The sequence below is a fragment of the Rhineura floridana genome, chromosome 1 (genome assembly GCF_030035675.1).
Source record: "Rhineura floridana isolate rRhiFlo1 chromosome 1, rRhiFlo1.hap2, whole genome shotgun sequence".
Lineage (NCBI taxonomy): Eukaryota > Metazoa > Chordata > Lepidosauria > Squamata > Rhineuridae > Rhineura > Rhineura floridana.
The window spans coordinates 18,051,895-18,079,723 of record NC_084480.1 but is presented as its reverse complement, the minus strand read 5'-3'; the positions used below and the strand labels follow the sequence as shown (position 1 = coordinate 18,079,723).

At 42.6% G+C, this 27,829-nt stretch overlaps 1 protein-coding gene across 4 annotated transcripts in view; it reads right to left on the bottom strand.

Moving 5' to 3' along the window:
- The window catches only part of DCC (DCC netrin 1 receptor), an 882,319-nt gene that overhangs the window by 304,804 nt on the left and 549,686 nt on the right, over positions 1–27,829 (bottom strand). For all 4 annotated transcript variants that reach the window (XM_061614640.1, XM_061614649.1, XM_061614658.1 and 1 more), the window contains one exon: positions 16,730–16,779. In XM_061614640.1, coding sequence (XP_061470624.1) covers positions 16,730–16,779 — 50 coding nt within the window. The remainder of the gene's footprint in view (positions 1–16,729; positions 16,780–27,829) is intronic.

The window sequence follows — 27,829 nt, the reverse complement described above, 5'->3', positions numbered from 1 at the left end:
CGCCCAGGTTTGCCATCAATCAAGATGGTGTCCGTGGTTTCCCTAAGGGGCTGAAGCCTCTGCCACCATCTTGGTTGATGGCAGCAATGCACGTGTGTAGCACGTGTGCGTCGCCAAAAAGACAGCACAGAGAAAGGTAAGTGGTTTTAATGTTCGTGTGTATGTTTTTATATTGAATGTACCATGTATTTTATTGTACGTCACCCAGAGTGGCAGGACAACCTGCCAGATGAGTGTCTAACAAATCCAATAAATAAATAAATAAATAAATAAATAAATAAATAAATAAGCAAGCAAGCAAGCAGAGTGGGGGAATGGCGGGCGGCTTGGGATCTCCTGCCCTGTGATCCGCGGTACCAATCCTGCTGCGAATCCCAGAAGGGGAGTGCCGGGGCCTGGGGCAGGCTGATGCCCAAGGGCCCTGGCATGCCTGGGGCTGACCCTGCACCTACCAGCCTGTACCTGCCAGCCTGCATCCATCTGCTTTCTTACTTATAACCAGTCCAGAGGCTTCCTCCTTCTCAGTCTCAGTATTCTTCTTGTAGGGAGGAGGAGGGGGACAAAAGTAGATTAGCTGGCTCTGCCTGTCATTGGCTCTGTCTCCACCTACTGCCTGGCTCCCTAGCTTCCACCCCACCAGTCCCAATGGGCACCAGCCACCACTGCTATTTGGCATGGAATAGCCATTGAAAAACAGCTTGAAAATCCTGTAAGGGTAAAACAAACAAACAAGGAAAACACCACCAAAATGGTGCACTTTCTTATGATAACCCAAGTCCAAACTCTCTCAGGCGCACAAAAACAGTTGAGTGATTTTTTGCAAACGCGCAACAATTCTATGAAATTATTCCTCCACACATTTCCACTAGTATTTCCATTTTGATTACAGGGCCTTTGGATTCCTTGCCAGCAGCAAAGCAGTAACTAATGAGTCAGTTAATTAACTAATCATATGCACAGGGGAAGTCTCAGGAGTGTAGCGAGTCAATTTTCATTGGGCCGTCAGAGATGAAAATTGGGGGTCAGAAGGGTTGGGGCATCGGTCACTACAAAAGAGGTTTCTGGGAGGAGAGGTTTTCTTAGGTAATGAGAAAAACAAACTCCAATTTTTGCATTTTAACAAGGAACTATGTTTTGTGAAGTTTACAAAAAAGCAAATCAAATTAAAATACAATATTTCCCACATGCAAAATAGTTACGTAAACTAAGTGACTAAATGTATATTGTGCAAGTCATCCTACCATAATAATCTGAATTGTTAATAAAGTTTAATGTGATTTCTCTGCAAACGTGCAGAGGAACAGTTCATTTGAAATTCCATCAAATATGTTAATTTCAAAAGCCAAGAATTGGCTACCTGAAGACAGCAGCTGAAGCCAATGTGGGTTCACAAAAAGCTTAGAGATGACATGAAAACAAAACAAAAGAAATGACACCTACAGGAAGTAGAAAGAAGGCCAGGCTGCAAAGGAAGAGTACAGTCACGTAGCAGGGAGGAAGGCTAAAGCTGAGAGTGAGCTGAGGTTAGCGAGAGATGCCAAAAGCAACAAAAAAAGCTTTCTTCAGGTACGTCCGTACTAAAAGACAGAGAAAAGAAATGGTGGTACAGCTACTCAATGAGGATGGCAAAATGATAACAGAGGACAAAGAAAAGGCAGAAGTCCTCAATTCCTACTTTGGCTCAGTCTTCTCCAAAAGAGGGTCTATGATCCTCCTGACAAATGTGAAGTTGAAAGGGGCAGGATTGCAGCTTGAGATTGATAGACAAATGGTCAAGGAATACCCAATCACTTTGATTGAGTTCAAATCTCCAGGGCCTGATGAACTGCATACTAAAGTATTGAAGGCCCTGGCTGAAGAACTCTTGGAACCACTACCTTTTATCTTTGTGAAATTGTGGAGGATGGGTGAAGTGCAGGATGGCTGGAGGAGAGCTAATGTTGTCCCTATCTTCATAAAGGGGGAATCTGGGAACTACAGACCAGTCAGTCTGACATCAATCCCTGGGAAAATTCTGAAGCAGATTACAAAGTGGTCACTCTGTAAGCACCTTGAAAACAAAGCAGTGATTACTAAAAGCCAACATGGATTTATCAAGAACAAATACTGCCAGACTAATTTTATCTCATTTTTTGATCAGGTAACATCCCTGGTAGATTGTGGGAATGCTGTGGACATAATACATCTTTTCAGCAAAGCTTTTGACAAAATGCCCCATGATAGTCTGATTAGTAAGTTAGTTAAATGTGGGCTGGATGGAACAGCCATCTGGTTGAACCGCAGTTGCATACAGAATCTTACTCAAAGAGTGGTTATCAATGGTTCCTTCTCAAACTGGGGGGAGGTAACAAGCGGGATGATGCAGAGCTCAGTCCTGGGCTTGGTGCTCTTCAACATTTTTATTAATGAGTTGGATGAAGACGTGCAGGAAATGCTTAAATTTTCAAATGATACAAAATTGGCATAGCTAATACCCTGGAATACAGAAACAAAATTCAAAGTGATCTTGACAGGCTAGAGCATTGGGCTAAAAACAACAGAATAATATTTAACAGGGATAAGTGCAAAGTTCTACACCTAGAAAAAAGAAACCAAAGGCACAGTTATAAGATTGGGATACTTGGCTCAGCAATACTACATGCGAGAAAGATCTTAAGAGTTGTTGTTGAGCACAAACTGAAAGTGAGCCAACAGTGTGATGTGGCTGCAAAAAAGGCAAATGCTATTTTAGGCTGCATTAACAGAAGTATAGTTTCCAAATTGTGTGAAGTACTAGTTCCCCTCTAGTTGGCACTGGTTAGGCCTCATCTTGAGTACTGCCTCCAGTTCTGGACACCCTACTTTAAGAAGGATGCAGACACACTGGAACAAGTTCAGAGGAGGGCAACAAGGATGATCAGGGGACTGGAAACAAAGCTCTCTGAGGAGCAACTGAAAGAACTGAGCATGTTTAGCCTGGAGAAGGCTGAGGAGAGATATGACAGCACTCTTCAAGTACTTGAAAGGTTGTCACACAGAGGAGGGCCAGAATCTATTCTCAACCATCTGAGTGCAGGACATGGAATTATAGGCTCAAGTTTCAGGAAGCCAGATTTTGACTGAACATCAGGAAAAACTTCCTAACTGTTAGAGCCATACGACAATGGAACCAATTAGGTAGTGGGCTCTCCGACACTGGAGGCATTCAAGAGGCAGCTGGACAGCCATCTGTCAGGAATGCTTTGATTTGGATTCCTGCATGGAGCAGGGGGTTGGACTTGATAGCCTTATAGGCCCCTTTCAACTCTACTATGTTGATTCCATGAAGTTTCTTTTTCTCTGATGAAGCATTTAACACCTGTATGGTGTCAGCGCATGCATCCAAGTTGAGAATGAATTTTCACACAGCTGTAGATGCACCAAAGGTGAGTCCTGCAGCATACAATTGTGCACGCATGGAAAGGCTTCTTTAGTAAGCTTGTGACCTGTGAGTTCAGTTCTCCTGAGACAGCTGCTGCCTGGAGCTAACTACCCTGGTCTCTGTTGCCATGCCAGGGAAGAAATGAAGAGACGTTTCCCTTTAAAAATCAAATTAATACGTATAAACCTCACTTTTCATAAGGAAATGTTTGACAGCGTGTCACATAGGAGCTATACGTCTCTCTGAAGTGCAGGTGCTAGAATAAACTGTACAAGCACACAATCTCTGTTCTACAGAAAGGCCCTAGGCCAGAGCTTGGAAAAGTTACTTTTTTGAACTACAACTCCCATCAGCCCAATCCAGTGGCCATGCTGACTGGGGAGTTGTAGTTCAACTTTTCCAAGCTCTGCCCTAGGCCAGCCAGCTAACACTGCTTCTTATAGCTCTACCAGCAAATCTCACACACCCTATTTGGTAGTACATAAATTTGCATAAGGTGCATTATTATTTTTCAACTTTTTAAACAAACTAGGGAAGAAATGCCCCCAGACGCACATGCACACACAATATTCCAGCTCCCCATTGCCTAGGCTAAGTTAGTAAGGTCTCAGTTAAGCTTCCTTGGCCTTGGAGAGCCAGCTCACTCACTTCTCTGCTTCTTCTGTAGTGGATAACAATCCTCTCCTTCCTGCCTTTTCTTCCTCCATTTGCAGACTCCTAGGTTTGCCACTTTCCTCCCACATCCATCAAGACTTCGGTTCACTTCATTCATGCTTTTAACTTTTTATATTTATTGTGTTCACATTCCCTTGGGGACTTTGCCCTGCCCCTCTCTTTGGATGCCTAAACTGCATGTCAAAAAGCTCAACTGAATTTACTGCAATGCTAGAAATTTGGGGACTGAAAGAAAATTTTATTGAGGGGGGGCATAATAATCATTGGGGAGCAGTGCCTTCATTTGCCCCCCGATTGCTACACCCCTGGGAAGTCTGCCCACAGTGAAGTTATGGGTAATTTTAGTTGGTGGATCAATTTGTGAGAACTTTGGCTAGCTTGGTTTGGGGGGGGGGAAGAAACCACCCAGTTCCTCTCATTAGAATGAAAATAGTTCTGAAGTATTTCTGCATTGCAAAGGGGCCCATTTGTAATATGCAGTCAGTTTAAAAACAGAATAGGAAAACCAGCAAGTGCCTCAAGTGGAAATTTCAGCTGCTCTCTCAAAGGAATCAAAGTCATGTTTGGAAGGGTTTTGATCTCTGACAACCTTTTTTCATTCCCTGTCTGCTCTATCTGAAATGGGGGGGGGGGGAGAAAAGAATAACCTAATTGTTTCTACTCAAGAGGAATAAAGATGTGAAAGATTTCACATAGAAACTCGCCCTTGAGGGTAACATACCCAATTTGGTACCCAATTTTAGTTTCCCCAAAACTTTATGCCTTTGCACGGGCAAATCATTCTGTCAAGTTGCAGTCTGAAATGCTATTCCTTTGCTGTTTTCCCCCCTTCCTCTTCCAAAAAAAAAAAATCCCAATACTGTCAGAACAATGATAAAACACTAGTTGCTACTAATTCCTCCCCCCCAAAAAAAGCCTTACGGAAAATGTTTTATTCTTTCTCTCAGACCCTCTTCTCTCCACACCCACCCACCCACTTTAGAGGTTGAACTGAATGAGAACAGACAATGCTAATTCTTTCTGAAAGAACTGTTAGGACGACGTTAATGAATTAAACTACTGAGAGGGACCAGCCAATCACTTTGTTATCTGCCTGTCCAAAGATTATCACCTATCCTACACACCTGCTCCTTCTGGTGGCTGCCAGAGGGGCAAGCCCAGATGCCATTTTCAAATCCTAGGGTGCAACTGCCATTCAGTGTTGTAGCCCAGGGGAGTGATTACATGGCCTACTCTTCCCGTCCCACTAAAAAAGTAGACCTTTCTGCCCAGTCCAGTGCCCAGCAATATCCCTTCTCAAACCCAGAGATAAACAGCATGGATCAGACTGTGTGCCTATATGCATGAGTGCAACAAAAAGTGTGAATGTTGAATTGAGGGTGGCCACATCCTTAGGGGTGACTCACTTGAAATGTGATGTTGGAGAGAACTTTGTGCATACCATGGACTGTGAAAAAGACAAATAATTGGGTGTTGGAACAAATTAAACCAAAACTATCATTAGAAGCAAAAATGATGAAATTGAGGTTATCTTACTTTGGACACATAATGAGAAGACCTGATTCACTAGAAAAGACAATAATGCTGGGAAAAACAGAAGGGAGTAGAAAAATAGGAAGGCCAAACAAGAGATGGATTGATTCCATAAAGGAAGCCACAGACCTGAACTTACAAGATCTGAACAAGGAGGTTTATTACAGAGGCTATTAGAGGAAGCTGATTCATAGGGTCACCATAAGTCGTAACCGACTTGAAGGGATATAAATCAACAAGAACTCAGCGACATGGACTCCATGGTCTGACTTGGTATAAAGAAGATTTGCATGTTCCTACCCTCATTTGGTTTTACTCATCCACAATGCTAACCAATTGTCTGAGCAAGTCTCAGGGTGACTGGGCGCTCTGCTCTACTCACTGTCTTGTTACAAACCAAAATTGGGAACGGGGAGGAGCAGATTCACAAACCCTGTTGTGTTCCTGATTATGACATTTCATCAGTAGGATAATTAGTTTCCCATTCTTTCAGGAATATTGCTTGGTTTTCTGAAACCCAGGCCTATTCTGAAGGGAGAAAATGTTTACCCATCACAACTTTTTATTAAAAAAACATGGATGCTTACCTTTGGCATGCATTCTTAGTGCAAAAAGCCCATTTAAACATTTAATCATAGTGATCAATGTGTAGAGCCATACACATATTCTAGAAGAACTAACACTTGGGACCCATCTGTGCTATACATTTAGAACAATATCATGACATGTTAAACACTCATGGCTCCCCACCACCACCACAGAACTGGGAACTGTAGTTAAGGGTGCTGAGAGTTCTTAGGAGACTCCTATTCCCCTCACAGAGCAACAATTCCCAGAGTGACTTAGTGATCAATCCCTCTTCCCAGGGAACCCTGGGAATGGTAGCTGTATGAGGAAAATAACAGCTCTCAGCACTCAACAAACTACAGTTCCCAAGATTCTTTGGGGGAAGCCATGATTGTCTAAAGGGGTAACATTGTGCTTCAAAGGTATAATGCAGATGGGGCCTTGGCCTGAAATATTGGGCAGGAAGATAAACGGCCCCTATCCTCCCTATTTGTCCCCCTGGTGAAAATAAAGACTTCTCAAGATTCCATCTGATCTAGAACGGGGTGGTCAACATGAAAAGTGGAAATGGACTGCCTTCAAGTCAATCCCGACTTATGGCAACCCTATGAATAGGGTTTTCATGGTAAGCGGTATTCAGAAGTGGTTTACCATTGCCTCCCTCTGAGGCTGAGAGGCAGTGACTGGCCCAAGGTCACCCAGTGAGCTTCATAGATGTGTGGGGATTCGAACCCTGGTCTCCCAGGTCGTAGTCCAACACCTTAACCACTACACCACACTGGCTCTGGTTCACTGTAAATGTTGTTGTACTAGAACTTCCATAATTCCTGGCCATGCTGGCTGTGACTGATGGAAGATGTAATCTGAGAGATTACAATGTTGGGTAGATAATTTGGTTGGTTGGTTGGTTGTCTTACCTACCCATGGCTGGCCTTAATGTTAGGCAGAGTGCAGCAACTGCCTAAGGCAGCAGATGCTGAGGAGCTGTCATCCCTTCTGAGCCCCCAGCTATTCACTTCTGTTGCCACACAGACACTCCTCTCCCCCACCCAAAAATAGTCAGGCCTGTTGTCTCGGGTGTGGTAGAGGATGCTATCTCCTGATCAGTATTGAGGTAAGATCCAACTTCCAGTCCAATCAACTTGAGTATGAGGAATTGGGAGGTGGACGGTCAATTGTTCTTCACCTTAAGCAGCAAAATGTCCTGGGGCAGCCCTGCCCCTATCCTGACAGTCTAGGATGCAAATATTAGATCATGCATCTCAATGTCTGACAACTTTTAGTGCATTTCTTGACCTATACCATAGATGGCAAATGTATTCATAGAATACCGTGTCTGTTATTAATAGCATAATCCCATAACCACACAGTCGAAGGAAATACAACCTGCTCTGAACTCTAGAGGTAACAGATGAAGAAATCTAAAATCAAGTAAAATAACTTTAGTAAAGGTTTGTAGAAAACACTTCTAGCACCCAGCAGGAAGTCTTGTCAACATTTAGATCTTAAATTGAGAATGTTTCTTCATTATCATTATCACTATGCATCATGAATTATTTTGCAGCATTTCAGTTTATGAAGATTTCTTGTCTTTTTTAAATTCTAGTTTTATAGATAAGTGCCACACAGCCTCATTGCCATGTCTCAAAATATACGCTTGGCAAGCTGAAATGCGTTGCAGTGCAGTGGGAGAAGAATTATGCAAGAGGCTTTTTGATTGATTGTCTTTGCCACTCATAAATAAATCAGTTGCAAGATGTGTACATCCCTCATAATTTCCAGATGAAAAAGAGGAGTTCAAACAAGGTGTATTATATTTGCAAGTGAAGGGTGGTTATGTCCACAGCAATAGTAACAATAACAACAGCAATGCTCTACTCTATCTGTACCAAGGCATTTAAAAATACAGTGATTAGACTTTCTTTGAGTAGCCCAAGGGGGGGGAGCTTTCTGCATAGGATGGTGAAAGTAGTCAAGGGCATGAGCCCACAATGGCAGGATTCTTGAAGAAGTGTCTTCAGGGATTTTCAGAGGGCATTCTGCACTAACATCCAGCCCTAACTCGGAAACAGCTGCAGGCAGATCAGACTCAATTAATCAAGAGTGAATGTGGTGATGCTACTTGAACACAATGGGCCAGGATCAGAGCTTGGAAGTAACTCATTAGGAAAAATGAATTACTTGTAATTTATTACTTTTTTGATTTCTTTACAGTTTGATTGTAATTGAAGAAGGAGTAATTTCACTACTTTTGAGCTGTAATTGTAATGTTTCCAGCATTACTTTGGGGCGTTACTTGAGGGGGGAAGCAAGGGAAACATTCTGCTCCTCTGATTCGTGGATAAAAATCACGTGCTTCCATGCAGCATCATTCTTTCCTCATGCTCTATGGGTGTTTAAGAGGTGATGAGGGAGGAAGTGGAGAGTGAGACGCTGGTAGAGTGGAGAAAAAATGGTTTAAAAATGGAAAGTGGTGGAGAAGAATGGAGTGGAGGGAGAAAGGAGCTGGAGGTCAAGGAGGCAGTGGCAGAATGGACATGAAGAACTATGGAGGTGAGAGATGACAATGTGTGTGTGCATGTTTGGCATGCAAAGCTGGGAGTGGTGGCCTCTGCCTCCCCCCACCTCCCCTCTCTTATCAGCGGAGAGCCATGAGCAGAGCCAAAAGTGTGGCTTCGGTGAGCAAGGGGCAGGCAGAAGTTGCAGCAGCAAGCAGACAGGATCCTAAAGAGCTGCTTCTTCCAGTTTTCTTTCCTGCTCCTCCTTTCTTCCTAACAACCAGGATGCATCTTCATCTTCTGAGGAAGGTATTCCCTGGAAGTTATTTTGTGCAAATCCCCCTCCCTATGGCAAATGCAAAGAGTTCCAAACATACACTTGTCCAGGCACTTGTTAAAAATGATATATAGCTAACTTACAGTATAATATAAGCCTACTCAGAAGTAACTCTCGTTATGTTTAATGGAGCTTACCCCCAGGTAAATCAAATTTGGTACAGGATTGCACTAATTAGGCAAGATAAGGAGTGGTTGAAGCCTTGAAGCTGTACTATTTTGAAGAGGAGGGGGTGGGAGGAGAGAAAAAATATGACACTTTATAGTACAAAGATGCATCAATCTGGTCAAGGCAAGTAAAATTTGATGCCTATAATACAAGGACTAACCTGTAATCCATTACTTGTCTACTCAGAAGTAAGTTTCACTGGGTTTAATGGGACTTGCTCCCAGGCAAGTGTGTATTGGAGTACACACTTACCTGGGAGTAAGTCCCATTGAACCCAATAAAGTTTACTTCTGAGTAGACATGTATTGGATTGCAGCCTTAGTTTCCTTTTGCAGCCATTTCAATTCTGCTTTCTGTATCTTCTGGGGTTGCTAGGCGCAGGGCCTGAGAATGATTCTGTATCTTTAGGAGAAGAGAAAGTCAGCCAAGTGCAGGTGTTCTTGCAACGCTGTAATGGGAAAAACCACAAGGTGGAATTCTCCCTTTCCCCTGCACAACTTTTAAAGATACCTCTTGGTTGCCAGGCCCAGCCCAAAAATTACAAAGGCAACTAGTAAAATACTAAAGTTTGCATGTTTCTTTGATGATAGGGGATTGTCATATTGTTAAAAATGTGTTTTAGTTGAAAGGGATACTGCGGTGTTTTTTGCAGCACAACACAGGCATGCCTCCAAGGGCCACAGTAGAACGCCTGTTCAGTACTAGTGGCAACGTAACGATTGTTAAAAGACATTCCTTGTCTGCTGTGCTCTTTGAGCAAAGATGAGACATAACAGAAATGTACGGTAAATTTCAAGTGTAAAATTTGATTTTGAATGAAAAATTATACGTGTGTTGGGGTATCACCATTGCTGGGGTGGGGATGGGGGGTGGATGTGACATTCTGTTATGCCTTTCTGTTAATCTTATGGATAAAAAAAAATTCTGCTACCCTCTGTGTGTGTGCATTTATTTTTAATATTGTTCTAGGCTACTTAGGTGTGCAGCAGCCAAGGCCAGCACCTTGTAGGCAATCCATTTTTTTAAAAAAAGTAACTTAAGTGTAATTGTAGTGAATACGTTTGAGTAATGGTAAAGTAATAAGTTACTTTCAGTGCAATTGTAATGGTAATTTATTACTTTTGGGGGCCATGTAACAGTAATTGTAATTTATTACTTTTAAAAAGGAATCTTCCAAGCTCGACACTTGTCTGAATAGCTACACCTGTTGGCTATAGACCTCCTTGACCTTGCTTTTCCTGACCACACCCTCAGCTGCACAGGAGCTGAGACTGACAAAGAACATCCCACAGTTCTTAATTATAAAGAAGTGGCAGGTTGCTCAATTCCACCTCGTGGTGAAAGTGGGCAAGGATATTTTGATACAGAGACCCAGTCAAAAATATAGCAATATTCATCATCATATTTAGAATATTTACGTAATATATAATTTTAGCAAAGTAAATAACACAGATGGAATCCAGAGAGAAAAGTCCTGATAACACTTTACTGAGTAAACTGAACAAAAGCAGTGTATCATAGGAAGAGAAAAGAGCAGAGAGGTATTGTCTTTCAATTCAGGCCTTGTACGTAGCAGGGAGACACTCAACTAAACATAGGGAGGAAAACTCCCTCAGAACAACACAGCCAATCAGAGCATGTGCTTCCTCACTGAAGATCATGCCACTCTGTCTGATTGCTAAGCAGCACTTCCTCCACCACCATCCTCTTGGTTAGCTGACTTACTGGTAACAGAATTAACCCTTAGGTTACACACTGGATGATCTCTGCTGTTGCACTTCCAATATGTAACGCTATGCAAACTTTAGCCAGATCTGTGATCCATTGACACTACTGCTATAAAACGATCATTGTGTGTTTGCACAGCAAAGACCTTCTGATAAAATGGGAAATGCTATGCAGCAAACATGCTGTTATACAAGTTTTGTCTTCAGCACCTGTTGATAAAAGCTTCAGAGAGAGAGACAGAGAGAGATGGGGTGGCAAACGTTAGGCCTGGGGGCAAAATGTAGGCCTCCAAGCCTCTCCATCTGGCCCTTGGGTCTCTCTCCAGGCCACACCACCTCCCAGCCACACCCCCAAATGGCCCTAATTTGCACCCTCCCTAAGGGTTTTTACCTGTCTAGAATATGCCCTTGAAATCTGATAATGCCCTTTACTTGGCTGGATGGAATATGGAGATAGCATTTGTAGAAAGGGAGAATTTGCATTCATTGCTCCACCCCCATTTGTCTCTGGCATATGCCCCTTGGAAAATGGCTCAGAAGGGAATACAGCAGAAAAAGATTCAGGCTGAAAAAGGTTCCTCAGTCCTCCCAATACAGAGGGATAATGGCTCCATCATACTTAGGAGGACTGCATTTCTGAAACCAAATCATTTCTGAAATCATTTCTGAAACCACTGGGCCTGTTGATTTCACAGCTCCAAGGTAGGACGATGCCGCTGTGTCTCCCACCCCATTCCTCCACCCAGCCCCTCTTCTATGCCTGTTGTGGGAACAAATGAGAGCCCTGCTGAAACAGTGAGGGATGGGAAGTAGCTGGAGGGAGACTAGGATGAATAGAGCAGGTAGCAAAGTGAGTGCATCATCGGTTATTTTTAGGCACTTAAAGAGAGAGGAAGGTTCACCAGGAGTAGCCCCAAGAGCAGAGGGAGAAAGGAGACAGTGCTTAATATTGCCGTTTCCAGTATGAAGCCCTTGGCATCCTTTTGGATCAAGACAGTTGTAGATCACAGGACGCATATCTACAGTTAGTTTGGTAGAGCACATGCTTTGCATGCAAAAAGGTGCAGATTCATCCCCTGGAGCCGGCATCTCCAGTTAAAGTGATCTTAGGGAGCAGAACAGGGTTGCCAGGTTCTTGGTCTGAGACTGATCCTGCATCTTTAGGAGAAGAGAAAGTCAGCCAAGTGCAGGTGTTCTTGCAACCCTGTAATAGGAAAAACCACAAGGTGGAATTCTCCCTTCCCCCTGCACAACTTTTAAAGATACAGAAGACCTCTTGGAGGCTGGGTCTGGCAACCAAGAGGTCTTCTGTATCTTTAAAAATTATGCAGGGGGAAGGGAGAATTCCACCTTGTGGTTTTTCCCATTACAGGGTTGCAAGAACACCTGCACTTGGCTGACTTTCTCGTCTCCTAAAGATACAGGATCAGTCTCAGGCCATGAACCTGGCAACCCTAGAGCAGAGCTGGAAAAGATCTTGGAGCAGTCAATGCCAAGGTAGAGGGACCAATGCTCTGGCTCAGCATCAGGCACTTAAATGTGTTCAAGCTTAATGAAGTCATATTCTAACTGCTGTTTAGTTACAGGTGTGAGGAATCTTTGGCCCTCCAGACACTGCTGTACAACTCCCATTATCCCTGGCCATTGGCCACGCTTGCTAGGGCTGATGGGAGTTGTAGTTCAGCAACATCTGTAGGGCCAAGTGTTCCCCACTCCTGGTCTATAGGGTAATGTCTAGATAGACCAGACAAGATGAGATGGTTCGATGTAACTAGTTTCTTTTTTTCCTTGAGAAGGATACCCATTGAGTACTTAAGCTGAACATCATAGTGCTGTTTGTTTGTGGACCTACTTCCTGTCCCTCCAGCATCTAAGGCCAACCTCAATTTTACTCTACAGACTTTAGTCCCCACATACATTGAAACTGATTTATGAGCGAAATGTGGACTAGAATAATTATGCTGCAGTTGGGTGGAGGCATCTCTTAAGAGCCAAAACGTACAGAAGGCAATTAACGAGTTTCATTATTTGCTTTGAGTAAAAGCACCTTCTTCACTTTTTTTTTCAGGAGAACTTCTTTTTCATGGCTTTCATCACACAAATGAGCTGCTTTATGAGTGACAAGGAATCCTTTAATGTCCACGCTGGAAAGCTGGTATTTGCTTATAAATTCCAGATTGCAACATCAAGTGTGCCACAAGAGCAATGCCTCATTAAAAGTATCCAAAGGAGCCGTTTTCTCTTTCTCTTTTTTAGAGTCAGCAACTGCCTTGCAAAGTCTTGTTGTTGCTGGCAATTAATAACTACCCACATCTGCTCAAGTCTGAGTGGTTTTCTTAATTAAACTGGCTCACTGGTACCTGTGACACACTGGCCAATGCAATGAGGGGGGGAAATACATAACGCCTCCCCAACTGCCTTTGTATCATAAACAGCCATGGGGACCTGGGATGGCCAATGCAACTAATGAGGAAGGATAAAGAGATAATCAACAAAATAGCTGCCTGGCACATTTAGAACAAGCATTTGCTCACCTTCAAAAATAATCAGTTTATCACAAGGTACATTTATTAGAGCTTGGAAAAGTTACTTTTTTGAACTACGGCTCTCATCAGCCCCAGCCAGCATGGCCACTGGATTGGGCTGATGGGAGTTGTAGTTCAAAAAAGTAACTTTTCCAAGCTCTGACATTTATATACCTTTGGCCTTTACTAGTACTGAGCTGAAAGTGCCCATATGAGATATTTCTGCTTGAATTTCAAGAGTGTGCAGGGAGAAAGGGGGCAACCCATAGCCACAATTTCAAGGGCGGGCTGGCAACCAGTGGTGGCTGGTGCTTATTGGGACTGGTAGGGAAGAAGATAGGGAGCCCAACAGCAGGAAGAGCCAGAGCCATTGGCAGGCAGAACCAAGTAATGCTACTTTTGCCCCCACTGCTGGCAACCTTTGGGGAGGAAGATTCACTGTTGCAAACTGGGTTCCTTCCAGTGAGTGCTGGCTGGCAGCAACTTGTCATTTTATTCCACCCCTCCCCGGACAATGCTGTGCTGTCATACAACATTGCTCCCAGGAGCTTTTGGGAAAGTAAAAGATGTGCTCACCAGATGGGAGGCATTAGGAGGTCCAAACTTCCCGCCACCCCCAGCCTTGGAGGACTTTATGGAGCGGCAAAGCAACAGCCACATCTGCAGTCCTGCCATGCATGGTGGCTGGGGCAGAAGCCTGCTCATTTTGGGGCATTCCACTGGCTGCTATCAGTGGGGATCTCACAGCAACACTTCTGCCCAATTGCATGTTCGCTCAGTGGGAGGCGGAGCTCCACACCAGGCGAATCAGGCCCAGCGCCAGCAGGTGGCCAGGTCAGGCATGGGCCCAAGGGTCCCCATGGCTCAGAAGGGTCTCTGCCTAAATCCCAGCTGGGGCTGGGGGGGGTGGAGCTCTGCAATCCACACCAGCGTAAGGTTGTGGGGCATGATTGGCGGCCTGGGATAGGGGGTTGATTCTCCCGAGATGGGGGCTGGGGCATCAACCCCTTATCCCAGGCTGCGAATCGTGCCTGGTGACCCAATGCTGGTGTGGATTGAGGAGCAGGAGCTTCATCCTTCCAGACAGCTCACCCCATGCAGCTGGTGAAGGCTTAAAAAGGCCTGGCCGCCCCACCTCCCATGTTGCCAGGTCTGCACATGTGCAGGTGTGGGCACACAGCACACTGTGATGACATGGGAGGCAGGGAGGCGGGGCCTGTTTAAGCCCATGCTGGCTGCATGGGGGGGGTCATGGTGCCCAAGGGACCACTCATGCTGCCCACTGATCCTGAGTGGAACAATACAGGCATCACTCCACAGGTGACGACTGGCAGAAGGTCAGTGGGGGTCAGCAGGACTGGCAGAGGGGCAATTCCACCCAATCCACCCCCACCCTAGTGCAAAAGGGGATTGAATTGCTCTGCCAGTCCTCCTCCAGTTTAGCTTCTCCCTAAACATCAGCCCTCTCTCTCTCCCACACACACACAATCTGTGAATGAGTTGGTGAATGAGGAGTATTTTTGCTCAGTCCTAGCCCTTATTTTTATATTTAAAATATTTCTAGCCCCTCAAACAATTCCAGGGTTGGTTACAATAAGCAATGCAAAACCATAAACATTTTTCTTAAAAAAAAATCCAAAATGCTAATAAATTCAATCATCCAATAAAATGAGGACAATTAAAACTGATCAATAAAGCAACTGCCTCTAAAACACAGACAACTACATTTTAGTACCCAGTCTAGACACTAACATCCTGTAAATCCCTGACTGAACAACCCTGTTTTCATCTGGCAACGAAAAGCAAATGGAGACAAAGCTGGCCTCACTCAGGATACCTCCGTATAATCATAATGTCCTAAAAGTGAGATGTGCATATTCAAGATGTTCTGAACAGGGTTTTAAAAATCTTTATCTGAATAGGTTTTTTTAAAAAAAAAAATCTCAAAATGGGGCATTTCTCCTTCAAAACAGAGAAACCAATGTGCACTCCAAAATGACTGAGCTGCTCCCCCCCCGAAAAGCTAGAAATCTGGGATTTGGTACACATCTAGTCCACATACACATGTAGTCAGGTTGTGGGGCATGACTGGTGGCCTGGAGTAGGGGGTTGATTCCCCCAAGATGGGGTTGGGGCATCAACCTCTTATCCCAAGCTGCCAATCACACCTGGCAGTCCAATGCTGGTGTGGATCACAGAGTGGGAGTGTGTGTCCCACATACACAAGCAAGAAATCTGAAATGTGGTGCACATGTAGACCATGATACTTGAATTGCAGAATAAGTCTGAAAGGGGAACATTTGTATGCCTCTCTTTCAGAACATGGAGCTCAAAAAGGTTAGCACTTAGAAACTTGTAATTTAGTACATATGTAATCCAAGACATCATGATTATTTTAAAAACCTAAATGGGGGCTTTCTGCAGATTTGTCTCTCACAACAAGAGATATGAATTAAACAGTACAGTGGGTATGTTGAGCTAGAAAATTGATGTTTCATAAATTGGTAACAAAGATGCAATAGTCCTATTCAGGTGTACTGAAGTTCTTCCTCCACACTGGGAAATTTGGGATTTTGTACATGGGAGGAATATACAGGGTGACAGGAGTTTCATTCCAATGTTCCTATACCATGTGGGCCACACTGACCTCCTTACATTGAGCAAGAAGGTTTGAAGGGCGCTTCTAATTGCATTCACCTGAATACTCTTAGAAGCCTCCATGCAGTCAAGAACTGTGATAAAACAGGGTTTCCGATTGTAAAGAAGCTTCTAACTGCATTCTGCTGTATGCAGTTAGAACCTCCCTGCAGATCTTCATGTTCAGTGCCCAAAGGTCTCCTGTGGGGGAAGTGGGTTGGGGGAAGGCTTGTGTATCTGACCCCTCTACCCTCTTCACATGTTCACTTTGAATGCATAAATAGAACCACCAAAGAAGTCTAAAGAGTAGGGATTTTGTACTGTATATCTCTCGCTCAAAACAGGAGGCATGAAGCATAGCCCACAACGGTGTCAGTATTTCCTCCACACCGGGACATTTGGGATTTTGTACATATGTAGTCCAACCTTCTGGCTTATGGAAGACATATGATCATGGGACATTTTGAGGTCTACTGGTCAAAGACCACAATACAAAATTCAGAATACAGAGTGGCATTCCACCTGAATCACCTGGATGGCAGTGGTGTTGGTTTCCAGAAGCATCTAACCTTACATGTTTATACTAGTAAAGAGATATACATAATACAGGCAGAGACACAAATTTGGGTCCTTTCAAACAAGGGGGCTGTGCCCTCACTTACCTTTGAGTTCACCACCTCCAAGGAGACATTCTGAGGCATAGCACTTGGAACTGAAAAATAAAGGGGGTGGGTAGGAATGGATGAAACTGGGAAAACTATCATTAGAGTCAAAGCAATGACTTCTCTGCTTCTAAATATCCATCTGCTTTACTTTCCCTGCATTTATGATGGGATATAGCAATTGTGGGGGGTAGGGAAAACGGCTGGTGCCTCAAAGCTAGGGTTGTGCTAGAATCCTGCCCAATTCAGATTTGGTACTGAATTGTCCATTAATTCACTTATTTGTTATTGTTGTGGATTGGATTTTTATGTAGTGATTTTCCATGGCTATTTTCAGAAATTGATTTTTTTTACAAAAAATATGTGTGTAAAATATCAATATTAATATCAATATTTTATTGATATTTCCTTCAGTTTATTGATTTTCCTTTCAAAATATCAATATTTCCTTTCAAATATCACCATTAATATCACTATTTTTTTCTGAGGGGAAAAATGGATTGGTAAAAGCAGTGGATTGCAGACAAAGAATGAATCAAATCGATACCAGCCTACTAGATTTGTGGAATGCTTTCAAACCGGCACCAGCCAATGGACCCCATCCCTACTCAAAGCTCCCCCACTGAGGTGAAAACTGGACATATCTGCCCATTTTTCTCACTTTCAGTAAGATTATTATCCAGCTCCCATTTAAGTGCTGACTTATCGCTTAATCTTTTTTTGTGATAGAGAATAAATAAGCATTGATGGGTGGTTGGTTCTTCCATTGTCACCAACTGATTCCTATACTAAACTTTTTTTTTAAACAGACTTTGCCCCCACAATTGGAATGAAGGCATGAAACAGGGTTATGGTGTAAATACAAACCACAGCTTCAATATCAGAATTCTCGGAGGATCTGCAGCAATCCAGAACATCTGCTTACCTAACAGCCATCATAAGCTTTAGGTTAATCCCCAGGAAAACAAAAACGTATTTGCCTGTGACCAAAACAATGACAAGGTGGGTGCTGGGCAGACCTCGGGGAGAGCATTCCATAATCTTAACAAGAAGGTAGGAGGGAGATCCCCTCCCACTCATCATCTGGGTGACACCATCCTGGCTTGCAGCTCAGCACCCATAAATGACAGATGCAAAACGTCCATTTTCAGCTCACCATGAAGGTGAGTTGAGGGGTGACATCCATAAAGCCACCATGCCAATGCTGGTCAGTGATAGGCAGGGTGAAACCTACAGGGCCCCAGGAGCACGCCACCAACAACTACCCACCAAGATGGATGGCAATGTGAGGCAGAGTGGTAGAATGGTCTTTACCCAAAGGATGTCTCCATGTGCTTACCAAAGCTTGTTCTTATTCTCTCCCAGCCTGTGCTGTATGCTAGCACTTGTGACAAACAGAAACTAATTAATTAACAACACCCCAAATGGAAAACAGCAAAGAGTAGGTGAAAAAGATGTCCCGATGGGCCAGTCAAGGGATGCCCAAAAAATCCCTGTTCAGCGGCTGGTTAATCCTACACTGCTATGCTGGCTAAAAGAGGTCAATCTAGGATGCCATTGTCCTTAAATAGGGTGGCACAACATGGCCCGAGGCTGGTCAGAAAGAAGCCAATCAAATCCCAAATCTCGGGAGCAAGTCTTGTGTGCTTCCTCTAAATGAGGATGAGGCAAACTTGCTCCTGCTGTAAATACAGGAGCTATTTGCAATAGCAATGAAATTTGCTAGGCTATGAACTTATTTCCCCACTAGTGGCCCTGGTGCCCCCACCTTTGGAGTTAGGCAATAGAAGGAGATGGGGCCTTTTCAGCGGTGCCACCTCAATGGCTTGTGAAGTGTATTTTATTGTGTTGCATTTTGAGGGCATGTTTGATTTTATTCATGCTCTTGACATTCGTAAGGATGATGGGTGGTCTAGAAATGGTTTTAATAAACACAAAATAATTATATCAACACATAAAGAAGTTGTGGGAATCTGCACCCAGAGCCACTCAGCTGGTGCCTACTTAGTCAGCTTTTAGGTGCCAGGTGAAGACAATTTTATACTCCAAGCTTTTAATGGACAACATTTTAACAGTGCTCTTGCTGTTTTATTACTGATTAGTGTTTTTATGGCTGCTGATTATTTTACAGCTACGCTTTTTATTGCTGCTTCTTGATTTTCATTATACCTTTTAATTGATTGTTTTTTATGACTGTTGATGGCTGCTTTGGAAATCTATTCTAGTATGACAAGGCAGGATGGAGATCTGCACGGATCCTCTACCCTTGGGATCACATAGGAATAGGGGTGTGAAACATTGGCTTTTGGAATCAGCAGGCAGTTGGCCAGGCTTGCGGAATTTTGTTTAGTCTACATTTTTCAGCATACAGACCCAATTAGATCTTATCAAACTATTATGTGGATTGGAACAAAGTTTTCCTTGGAATTCTGCAGCACAGTTCATGGCTCAAAAATGGCATTAAGATTCATATACATATCTTAAAAACAATGTATGCAAAATCTATAGTATGGGATAAATGTTTCCCAAAATGTGTATTTTTGGAAAAATACTATTTAAAATGAGGTGAATTTTGATATGGTTTAATCAATGTTTTGCAGAGTTGGAGAAATGCAGAAATGGAACGTAACTGGTTTATGGATGAACACACACAGAACTGATATGGGGCAGAAATAGACTAATCTGTCCATTCTTACACCTCAGTTCAGTCACCAGGTATAGCTCTGGCTCTGGCTCCAGGCAATCCCACTTTCTAAACACCCACACACTCTGAGTGGGGATTTAGATATAGCTACCCGCAACACTAATTGAGCCATGACAGCTCTAGCTCCACTAAAATTGGAATGGTGAGATCATGTGGAAGAGAGATGACCATGTGGTTACTTCCCACCCCATCATCATACACATGAACACACACACACATAGAGGGAAGGACTGTAGTTCAGTGGTAGAGCACATGTTTTCCATGCAAAAGCTCCCAGGCTCAATACTTGGAACCTTGATGAAAGGCTGGGAAAGAGTCCTGTCTGAAAACCTGGGGAGTCACATCCAATTAGTGTAATCCACTTTTCTTCAACTTTGGGCCACCAGATGTTTTTGGATTAGAACCCTCATCATCTTCCAATTTAGATTATAGTCAGGGATGATGGGAGCTGAAGTCCAATAACATCTGGGGACCCAAAGTCAAAGCATATTGGTGTAGGCAATACTAAATGGGGATATTCAAGAGGCAGCTAGGCAGCCACTTGTCGGGTATGCTTTGGATTCCTTCATTGAGCAAGGGGCTGGACTCCATGGCCTTATAGACCTCTTCCAAATCTACAATTCTATGATTCTGCATAGCAACACAGGAAGCTCCTTATAGTGTGTCAGACCATTGGTCCATCTAGCTCAGTATTGTCTACACAGACTGGCAGTGGCTCTCCAGGATTTTAAATAGGATTCTTTCCCAGTCCTACCAGAAGATGCCAGGGATTGAACCAGGGGCCTTCTGCACAAAAGACCAGATACTCTTCTATTGAGCCACAGCCCTTTCGTAAAGATGGGCAAAGGTCTGAGTCAGTATAGAGCAACTTCCTAAGATCATGCTGTTCTATAGCTCTGTCATTATGATTTTATGGAATTCCAAATTCAAATGAAGTATGCCAGTGCCAATGGATACAAGTTGCTAGAGAACAACAGTGAGAGAGTGCTATGGACTTCAGACCCTGCTTGTGGGCTTCCCATAGACATCTGGTTGGCCACTGGTGGATGCCAGATGTTGGTTTAGAGGGACCTTTGGTTTGATCCAGTTGGGCTCTCTTTTCATGTTCTTACCAGAGCAACTGAGGGGGAGCAGCATTCATACTCTTCCTGTGACAGACACTTATAGATGCCATTGTCTACCAAGGACCGAAAAGTTTATCACAGAGAACTATATCATGAAACATACCTGCCCTGCAGAAAGCATTCCAGAAGAGAAAAAAAGTCAAGTAAAGATAATATCCACATGGATTCCCGCAAAGAATCCTGGGAACTATGATTTACCCTTCACAGCACTACGATTCCTAGCATCTTTAACAAACCACAGTTCCCAGGATTCTTTGGAAGAAGCCGTGTGCTTTAAGTGTGCTGTAAATGTATGGTGTGGATGTGGTTCAAGTTCATCTTCCTGTCCCATTTGAACTGTTTTTGAGATTTGTTTTAAGTTTGTTGTTTTTTAATGTATTGGTTGAAGTTTATAAATGTGAATTGTGTTGAGGTATCAGGTCAAAAAAGCAGGATATAAATCTACGGTATATTATAATACAATATAATGTGTCTGTGATTTCCTCTTGGGAGCTATAATAGTCATGAACTGCTGTCATACAAACTGCAGGCTGTTAACTTTTATCATGCAGAGAAAGCAAAGCTCAAAAGCTGATTTAAGTGTACATTATGAAATCAGCTGTTTCATTCTGAATTATCAAGCTGTTGGTTATATTACCAGCTTCAAGAGTTTAATTAATGATCAAAGTGATCAGGATGTTACAACAATGAATAAGTTGTACCGGTTTTCTCAAACAAAATGTCCCAACATCAAAAGTTGACCTCAAACACGTTTACATTTTAAGTAGCTTAATTTGCTGCCTTGCACAGTTTGGGGCAAGCACTGAAAATTCTGAAAGTATTTTCACCCTTAGGTGACCAGCTTTGCATGAGAATATTCTCATTAAAGATATCAGGCAGTGCCATTTTGGAGGAGCCTGGAGACATGACACCTTAGGTGGGAATGGACAAATCTGTCTGTCTTGGTTTCTCTTCATTTCTAATTTTTCCAACCTGCAGTTCATTCCATTTCCACACTGATTTTCTTAAGAGTTCTGCACAAAAAAAGTCTGCACAAAATTCCATATGCATTTCTGTGACCATTTATCAAATATATCTATTTTTGTATGCAGTTTTTCCTTATAAAATGCATTTCTGTATGTTATTTTCACTGATACATGTGTTTTGAGAGCACTTATCCAAAATACATGTATTTTAAGTACACCATTTTGGTTGGAAAACTGCATCACAAAATGCAAAGAAGTGCAAATTTCAATAGACAACTGTATATCAATTAGTGTATTGATTCATGAAGTGCAAATTGGGTAGGGTTGCATTAAAATGAGAATCAAAATATTTTATCTCCCATCCTTACGGCTTATGGCTCCCTGGTATTAGGTCCATAGAGGGAGATCTCTTTGCCATTGGAGCTACTTTAGGTGTCATGGGAGGGAGCAGATTATTTGTTATTGTATTTTTAGACCCGAGAGAAGCGTTTGTGGTACAGGTGCCGGGAAAAATGTGGTTGAGGCTAGAAATGGAGGAGAAATCTGATACAGTTCACATTTAAAGGCAAACATATCTTATCTGCACTTTCCAAAATAATATGCGAACCAAAACACAGCCATCCTTCAAAATCCACACTTTTCTGAATTTCGTAGAGCCGTTCTCCAGTGAAGCAATGTGTACAATAATGCATATATTAGCTAAAAGAACATTTAAAAAGGTGTCATATTATAAAAAATTGCTTTGCAAAAATGTGTACAGTAGGCACAATTGCATACAAACGTATATATGAGGAGAAATGTGCACTAAAATGCTGATAAATTTTCATGTGGACTTCTTTTTTTTTATTAGCAAACTGATGCAGAAATGTGGAGAACGGAACTTAAGACTAGAAAAGTGAAAAATGGAGAGGAACAGAAATTGACAGATTTGTCCATCTGTCAATTTGGACAAATTTGGGGCAGAGGTGACATGAGCCAAGGTTTCTACCTTCTGTCCAGTGAAGATATCAGTCCAGACCTTTAAGGCCAACTTCCTGAGCAGGAAACTGAGCAGCTAACCGGCACCCAAAATCTGGCTTAAGAAAACCATAGCACACAGCCCAGAACATGTGATCTTGATTACATTGTGACATTTTTTTAAAAAGCAATTAGTGCTCTCAGGCTGGCTATTGACATTTCGTTACCTGGTTAATTCCATCCAATAATAGCTCTGTGGACCTATTATTATTTGAAATAAGCAGGCAATACCCTAAAGGGGGAGTTTACAAGGTAAAAACATTGGAACGACTATTTAGGGTAAAACCAATAAAGTAATTGACAGGAACGGTCTTCATGGACAAGGCAGATTGATCACATTAGGGCAGTATATGTATGACCATGGTAAGCGGTTTGCACTGTTAATATTTTCCATGATCTAGTTATTTCTCACAATCTGGTTTTACAATTCCTGGAACTGGGAGAGGAACAGTAATTCCATGTGATTTGCTCTCAGGTTACTGGATAATTCTTCCTTATTGATCTGTGAGGGTAATAGGATTGACCCATTCAAGAACTGGTATGCTGTGCAGCGATACCTGCCCAGAATAAAATGGGGGAGGGGGGAAGAAACAGACTACCATATACAATGGTTGGAATCCAAAGCAGTAACTGTATCTGTAATCATATTTCAACATTTAATTTCTCTTTACCCCGTTGTAAATATGAGCTCATTTCTCAAAAACACATGGAAACAAAAGAAGCTGCCTTATGGTCCATTGGTCCATCGCTCCATCTAGGTCAATCTTCTCTACTCTGCCTGGCACTGGCTCTCCAGGTTGTAACATAAAGGGGTCAGGGGGCATTCCCAGCCCTACTTGGAGATGCTGGGGATTGAACCGGAGACCTTCTGCATGCAAGGAAGGTGCTCTACCATTGCACTATGGTCCTTCCTGTGTAAAAAATTGGCATTTCCAGAGGAGTTGTCTACTAAAGTGTCTATCCCACTGTCTGCCCTTTCAAAATAACATTAGCAGTCATCACCCAAATGCATACAGCTATCTCAAATTCATCAAAATCTTATAATTTAGGAGCTCAGGAAGCTGACTTAAGACCATTGGTTCATCTAGGGCCATATTCACAACATACATTTATTCCACTATTATTCCACTTTAAACAGGCATGGCTTGGAAGTTTGTGAAGGGCGCTGAGAGTGGTTAGTAGACTCCTATTCCCCTGACAGAGCTCCAGCGGCCAGAGTGGTTTAACAGTCGGCCCCTCTTCCCAGAGAACTGTGTGATTTTTTTAGCTCTAACACTTTCAGTTACTGCACTCTGCACCTGAGGGCCTCCTACAGATCCCATCTTATCAGGAGGTCCGTTTGGCACAACATAGGAAGTGGACCTTTAGTGCAGTATCACCTACCCTTTGGAATGCCCTCCCCTTAAATATGAGACCGGCACCATTTCTGCTATCCTTTTGATGCTTACTGAAGACCTTCCTCTTTTAACAAGCCTTTTAAGTACAGACTTTATCCCAGTCTGTCTCTGTGCTGGAATTGCTTTTTTAAGTGTTTTTAAAGCTTTTTTTAAAAAAAGATATTTTGTTTTAATATGTTTTTAAAGATGTTTTAATATGTTTAAAGCCTTTAGGTCTTAAGAAGTTTCAGAGTGTTTTTAGTGGTTTTGTTTGCCGTCCTGGGCTTTTTCTGAGAGGAAGAGTCAGATATAAATTTAATAAATAAAACAATAGGTAAAATAATAAATAAATTTTGTTAACAATGTAAACTAATCACTTAATGTGAAAAACCACCACAAATCACTCTAGTTCATCTTGTTATTTGGGGTACACACAGAACTGATGCACGCCCCAATTATATAAGTATGTGTAGTATAGAGAAAGGGGATAGAAAAGTTTTTCTTCCTCTCTTGTAATACTAAAACTTGAAGTCACCTAACAAAATTTTGTGCATTAGGTTCAGGACAAACAGAAAACCTACTTCGTATAATACATAATCCGTTGACTGAATTTGTTTCAGCAGGATGTGGGGGTGACCACTAGCTTCCATCATTTTCAAGAAGGATTAAAGAAACTGTGGCGTGATAAGAGTCTAAGGCTGCAGTCCAACATACACTTACCTGAGAGTAAGTCCCATTGAACCCAATGGAGCTTACTTCAGGGTTGACATTATTGGATTGCAGCCTAAATCAGGGATGGGGAAACTCCAGCCCAGGTGCCAAATGTGGCCCTCCAGGCCTCTTTATGTGGCCCTCAGGGCTTTTCCAAGGCCACACACCGTCCTGAGCCACACCTCTCATCATCTCCATTTTGCATCCTCCATGAACGTTTTTGCCCAGCTGGAATGTAAACTTGAATTCTGATAATGCTTCTTGCATGACTTGATGGGAAACAGAGAAGGATGCGCAAGTATTGGGGGGGGGACCATCCTACTGTGCAAAGGCAAAATCCCATTTATTGCTCTGCCTACTTTTCCCCACCACAGGCATATATGGCCTCCAGAAGGTTGCACAGAAAGGAATGAGGCCCTCTGGCTGAAAAAAGTTCCCGCCCCTGTACTAAATGGCTATTACTCATGATGAGTGAATGGGACCTCCATGGCTGAAGGCAGTGTGCCGCTGAAAACCCATCGCTGGGAAACAGTAGTGGAACAGGGCTGTTGCTTTCATGTCCTGCTCATGTGCTTCCCAGAAGTATCTGCTTGACCCACTGTGGAAAGGAGGATGCTTGATTAGCTGCACCTTTGACCTATTCCAGTTTTACCTCTCCAGCTACCCCAGCCTAATGAGGTGAACCAGGTGGTTATTAAGAAATGACCTGTTTTTGGCACCATCACCCTAGTTACGGAAACCCATCCTGAATTAGGCTCATGTGGCACCTACATTAAGATCTATTCAACACCAGATGAAGACCGTTTATTTTCCCCGGCCTTTTGGGACGGTTGTGTGTTTTGCCCTTTGACCAGATGATTTGGGCTGGGTTTAAAATGTTGCTATATTACTTGGGCTGGATTTTAGGCAGGGGGGCTAAATTCACTGTTTTTTAAAACTTTTCAGTCTTTTAACTCTATGTTTGGACTTCATATGAACCAGTAGGAGGACTTGGTTTATTGGGAGGTTTTTTAAATAAATAAGCAAAATGCACTGGAAACTGCTCCAGAATAGATATAATCAAGGGCAGTATTATAAATGCCTTGAATAGAATAAAATATGTGCTCCAGTCCAGCCTGCTGGTGTTAATCAGGAGTTACTACAGCTATCCAGCTCATTGGCAGACCTTAATGTTGAGTGGAAGCCATTTTCAAGTTTGGACAAATCCTCAGGCTCTTTAAAAGCACACATCCCTGGACCCTTTTCTGCTCAAGGAGAAGTAAAACTTTTAGAAACACTTTCTGAGGAAAACTTTCTAAATTCCTGCATGAATATCAATCGCCGTTTTTCTCTCGAAAAGCCAAAGTTCAGTGCTCGGGCCATTGCCCTGCTCTTCAGAGTCTCAATTCAATCTCCATAAATTATGTACAATATTAATTTTTCACTCAGTTGTGTGTATGTGTGTGTTTTGTTTGCATAATTATACGCATGAGGTACTTTCTTCTGCCAGGGTCTGTTTTGTATTATAAAAGGTATCTCAATTAGAGGGACAGGTGCAAGAGGCACTCGAAAATATATTAGAGAAATGTCAGTGGCAGAAATGACTAGACCAGCTCTCCCAAGAAGTATCACAGATGAAGGTAATAGACACTGCTGCTTAAAATAACATCTGCAAAGAGGGTTGAACCCCTCAACTTTGTAAGGGTTATTTGTTGCCTTATGAAATTAAGGACAATTTCACACAATCAGCAGTGTGTTGGAGTGAAGCGACCTGGTAGTAATAACCACTGGTTACCATTGCAAGGCAATCAAAGGGGCAGGGAGGGGAATTTCAAGTCTTTCTGCCACCACCATCCCACATTCAATGGGCTCCTTCTAGGAGGAAGTGTGGGATATAAACTCAATAAATAAATAAGAAATAAATAATTTGGAATCAGACCAGCAATTACATGTGACAGAGAATGCTTGAATATACATGTTACAGAGGAATATAAGTTGAGTGGTTAATTATGTATAGCAACTGGCCATTGTGCACATTCCCCAGGCCTGGGGAATGTGCATATAATAATCTATCCATGAAGAGGGAATTGTGCACATTTCTCAGTTAATATACATAATCCCCAACAGGCCTTGGGAAATGATCATATTACAACTGAATTTCATATATTCTCTAGCCATTAGGCATAATCCCCAACAAGCTTTGGGGAATGTGCATCTCTCAACTGCATTGTGTACATTCTCCAGACAATATGTATATTCTCTGATTAGTATGCATAGTCTTTGAGAAACATGCTTTTTTCCAGCTAGTTTCCCATCTGTGTCAATTTCGCATGTGCTCATTCACACATTCTATTTCTACATTAAGATTTACTTAGTTTTTTTTAAAAAAAGTCATTTTGTGCAAAAAATCATATCAAATACATATTTTATCTCAATGTACACATTTCAGAAAATATTTAAAATCCTAAAATACACATATTGTATATCAATTTGGGTACTTTTTTTGAGTGAGAACTTCATACTAAAATTTGGAGCGGTGTGAAATCAGTAGGGTAAATACATTCTGGTCCGTGTATTAGTCCAGAAGGTGTGAATTAGATTGGTTTGCTTTAAAATGCAAACCAAACAAAATTCTCCCCCATCCCTATTTATCATATTAAAACTTTATATTCTGAGCTAGTGGTCAGAAATGTTAGCAAAATCAATACTATTGATGTTAACTCTCCTCTTTTATGCTAGCAATTGTCTTTCTAACTCTTGACTATAGCTGTTCATGACCTCAACTTAAATTCCCCTTTGGCTATGTTGCTTTAAGTGAGCTACTTTAATGCTGAGTGATTTGGGACCTTGCTGATTCTATTCTTATTTATTCCTGCTGGCTGTCAACCTAGAATGCTCTTCTTTGTGGTCCTATGCTTATATATACCTATATGCTTATATACCACCCAGATATCCAACCCTGAATATTCTGGAGGTTACATCTTACATCTTGCAGCCATTTCAAAGTACATCCACTGAGTCAGTGATGGATCCAGCCTGCCATCCTTCACTCCAGGGCCGGTTCTAAAGGGTGGCCAGTTGGGGCACTGGCCTGAGGGCCCCTGGAGCTACAGGGGCCCCTTAGCTCCCCTTCCACGATCCGTGGAAGCAGGACACAAGCCGCGGATCGCAGGACAGGAGCTCCGAGCCGCCTGCCATTCCCCCGGTTCATCTACCTTTCTCTC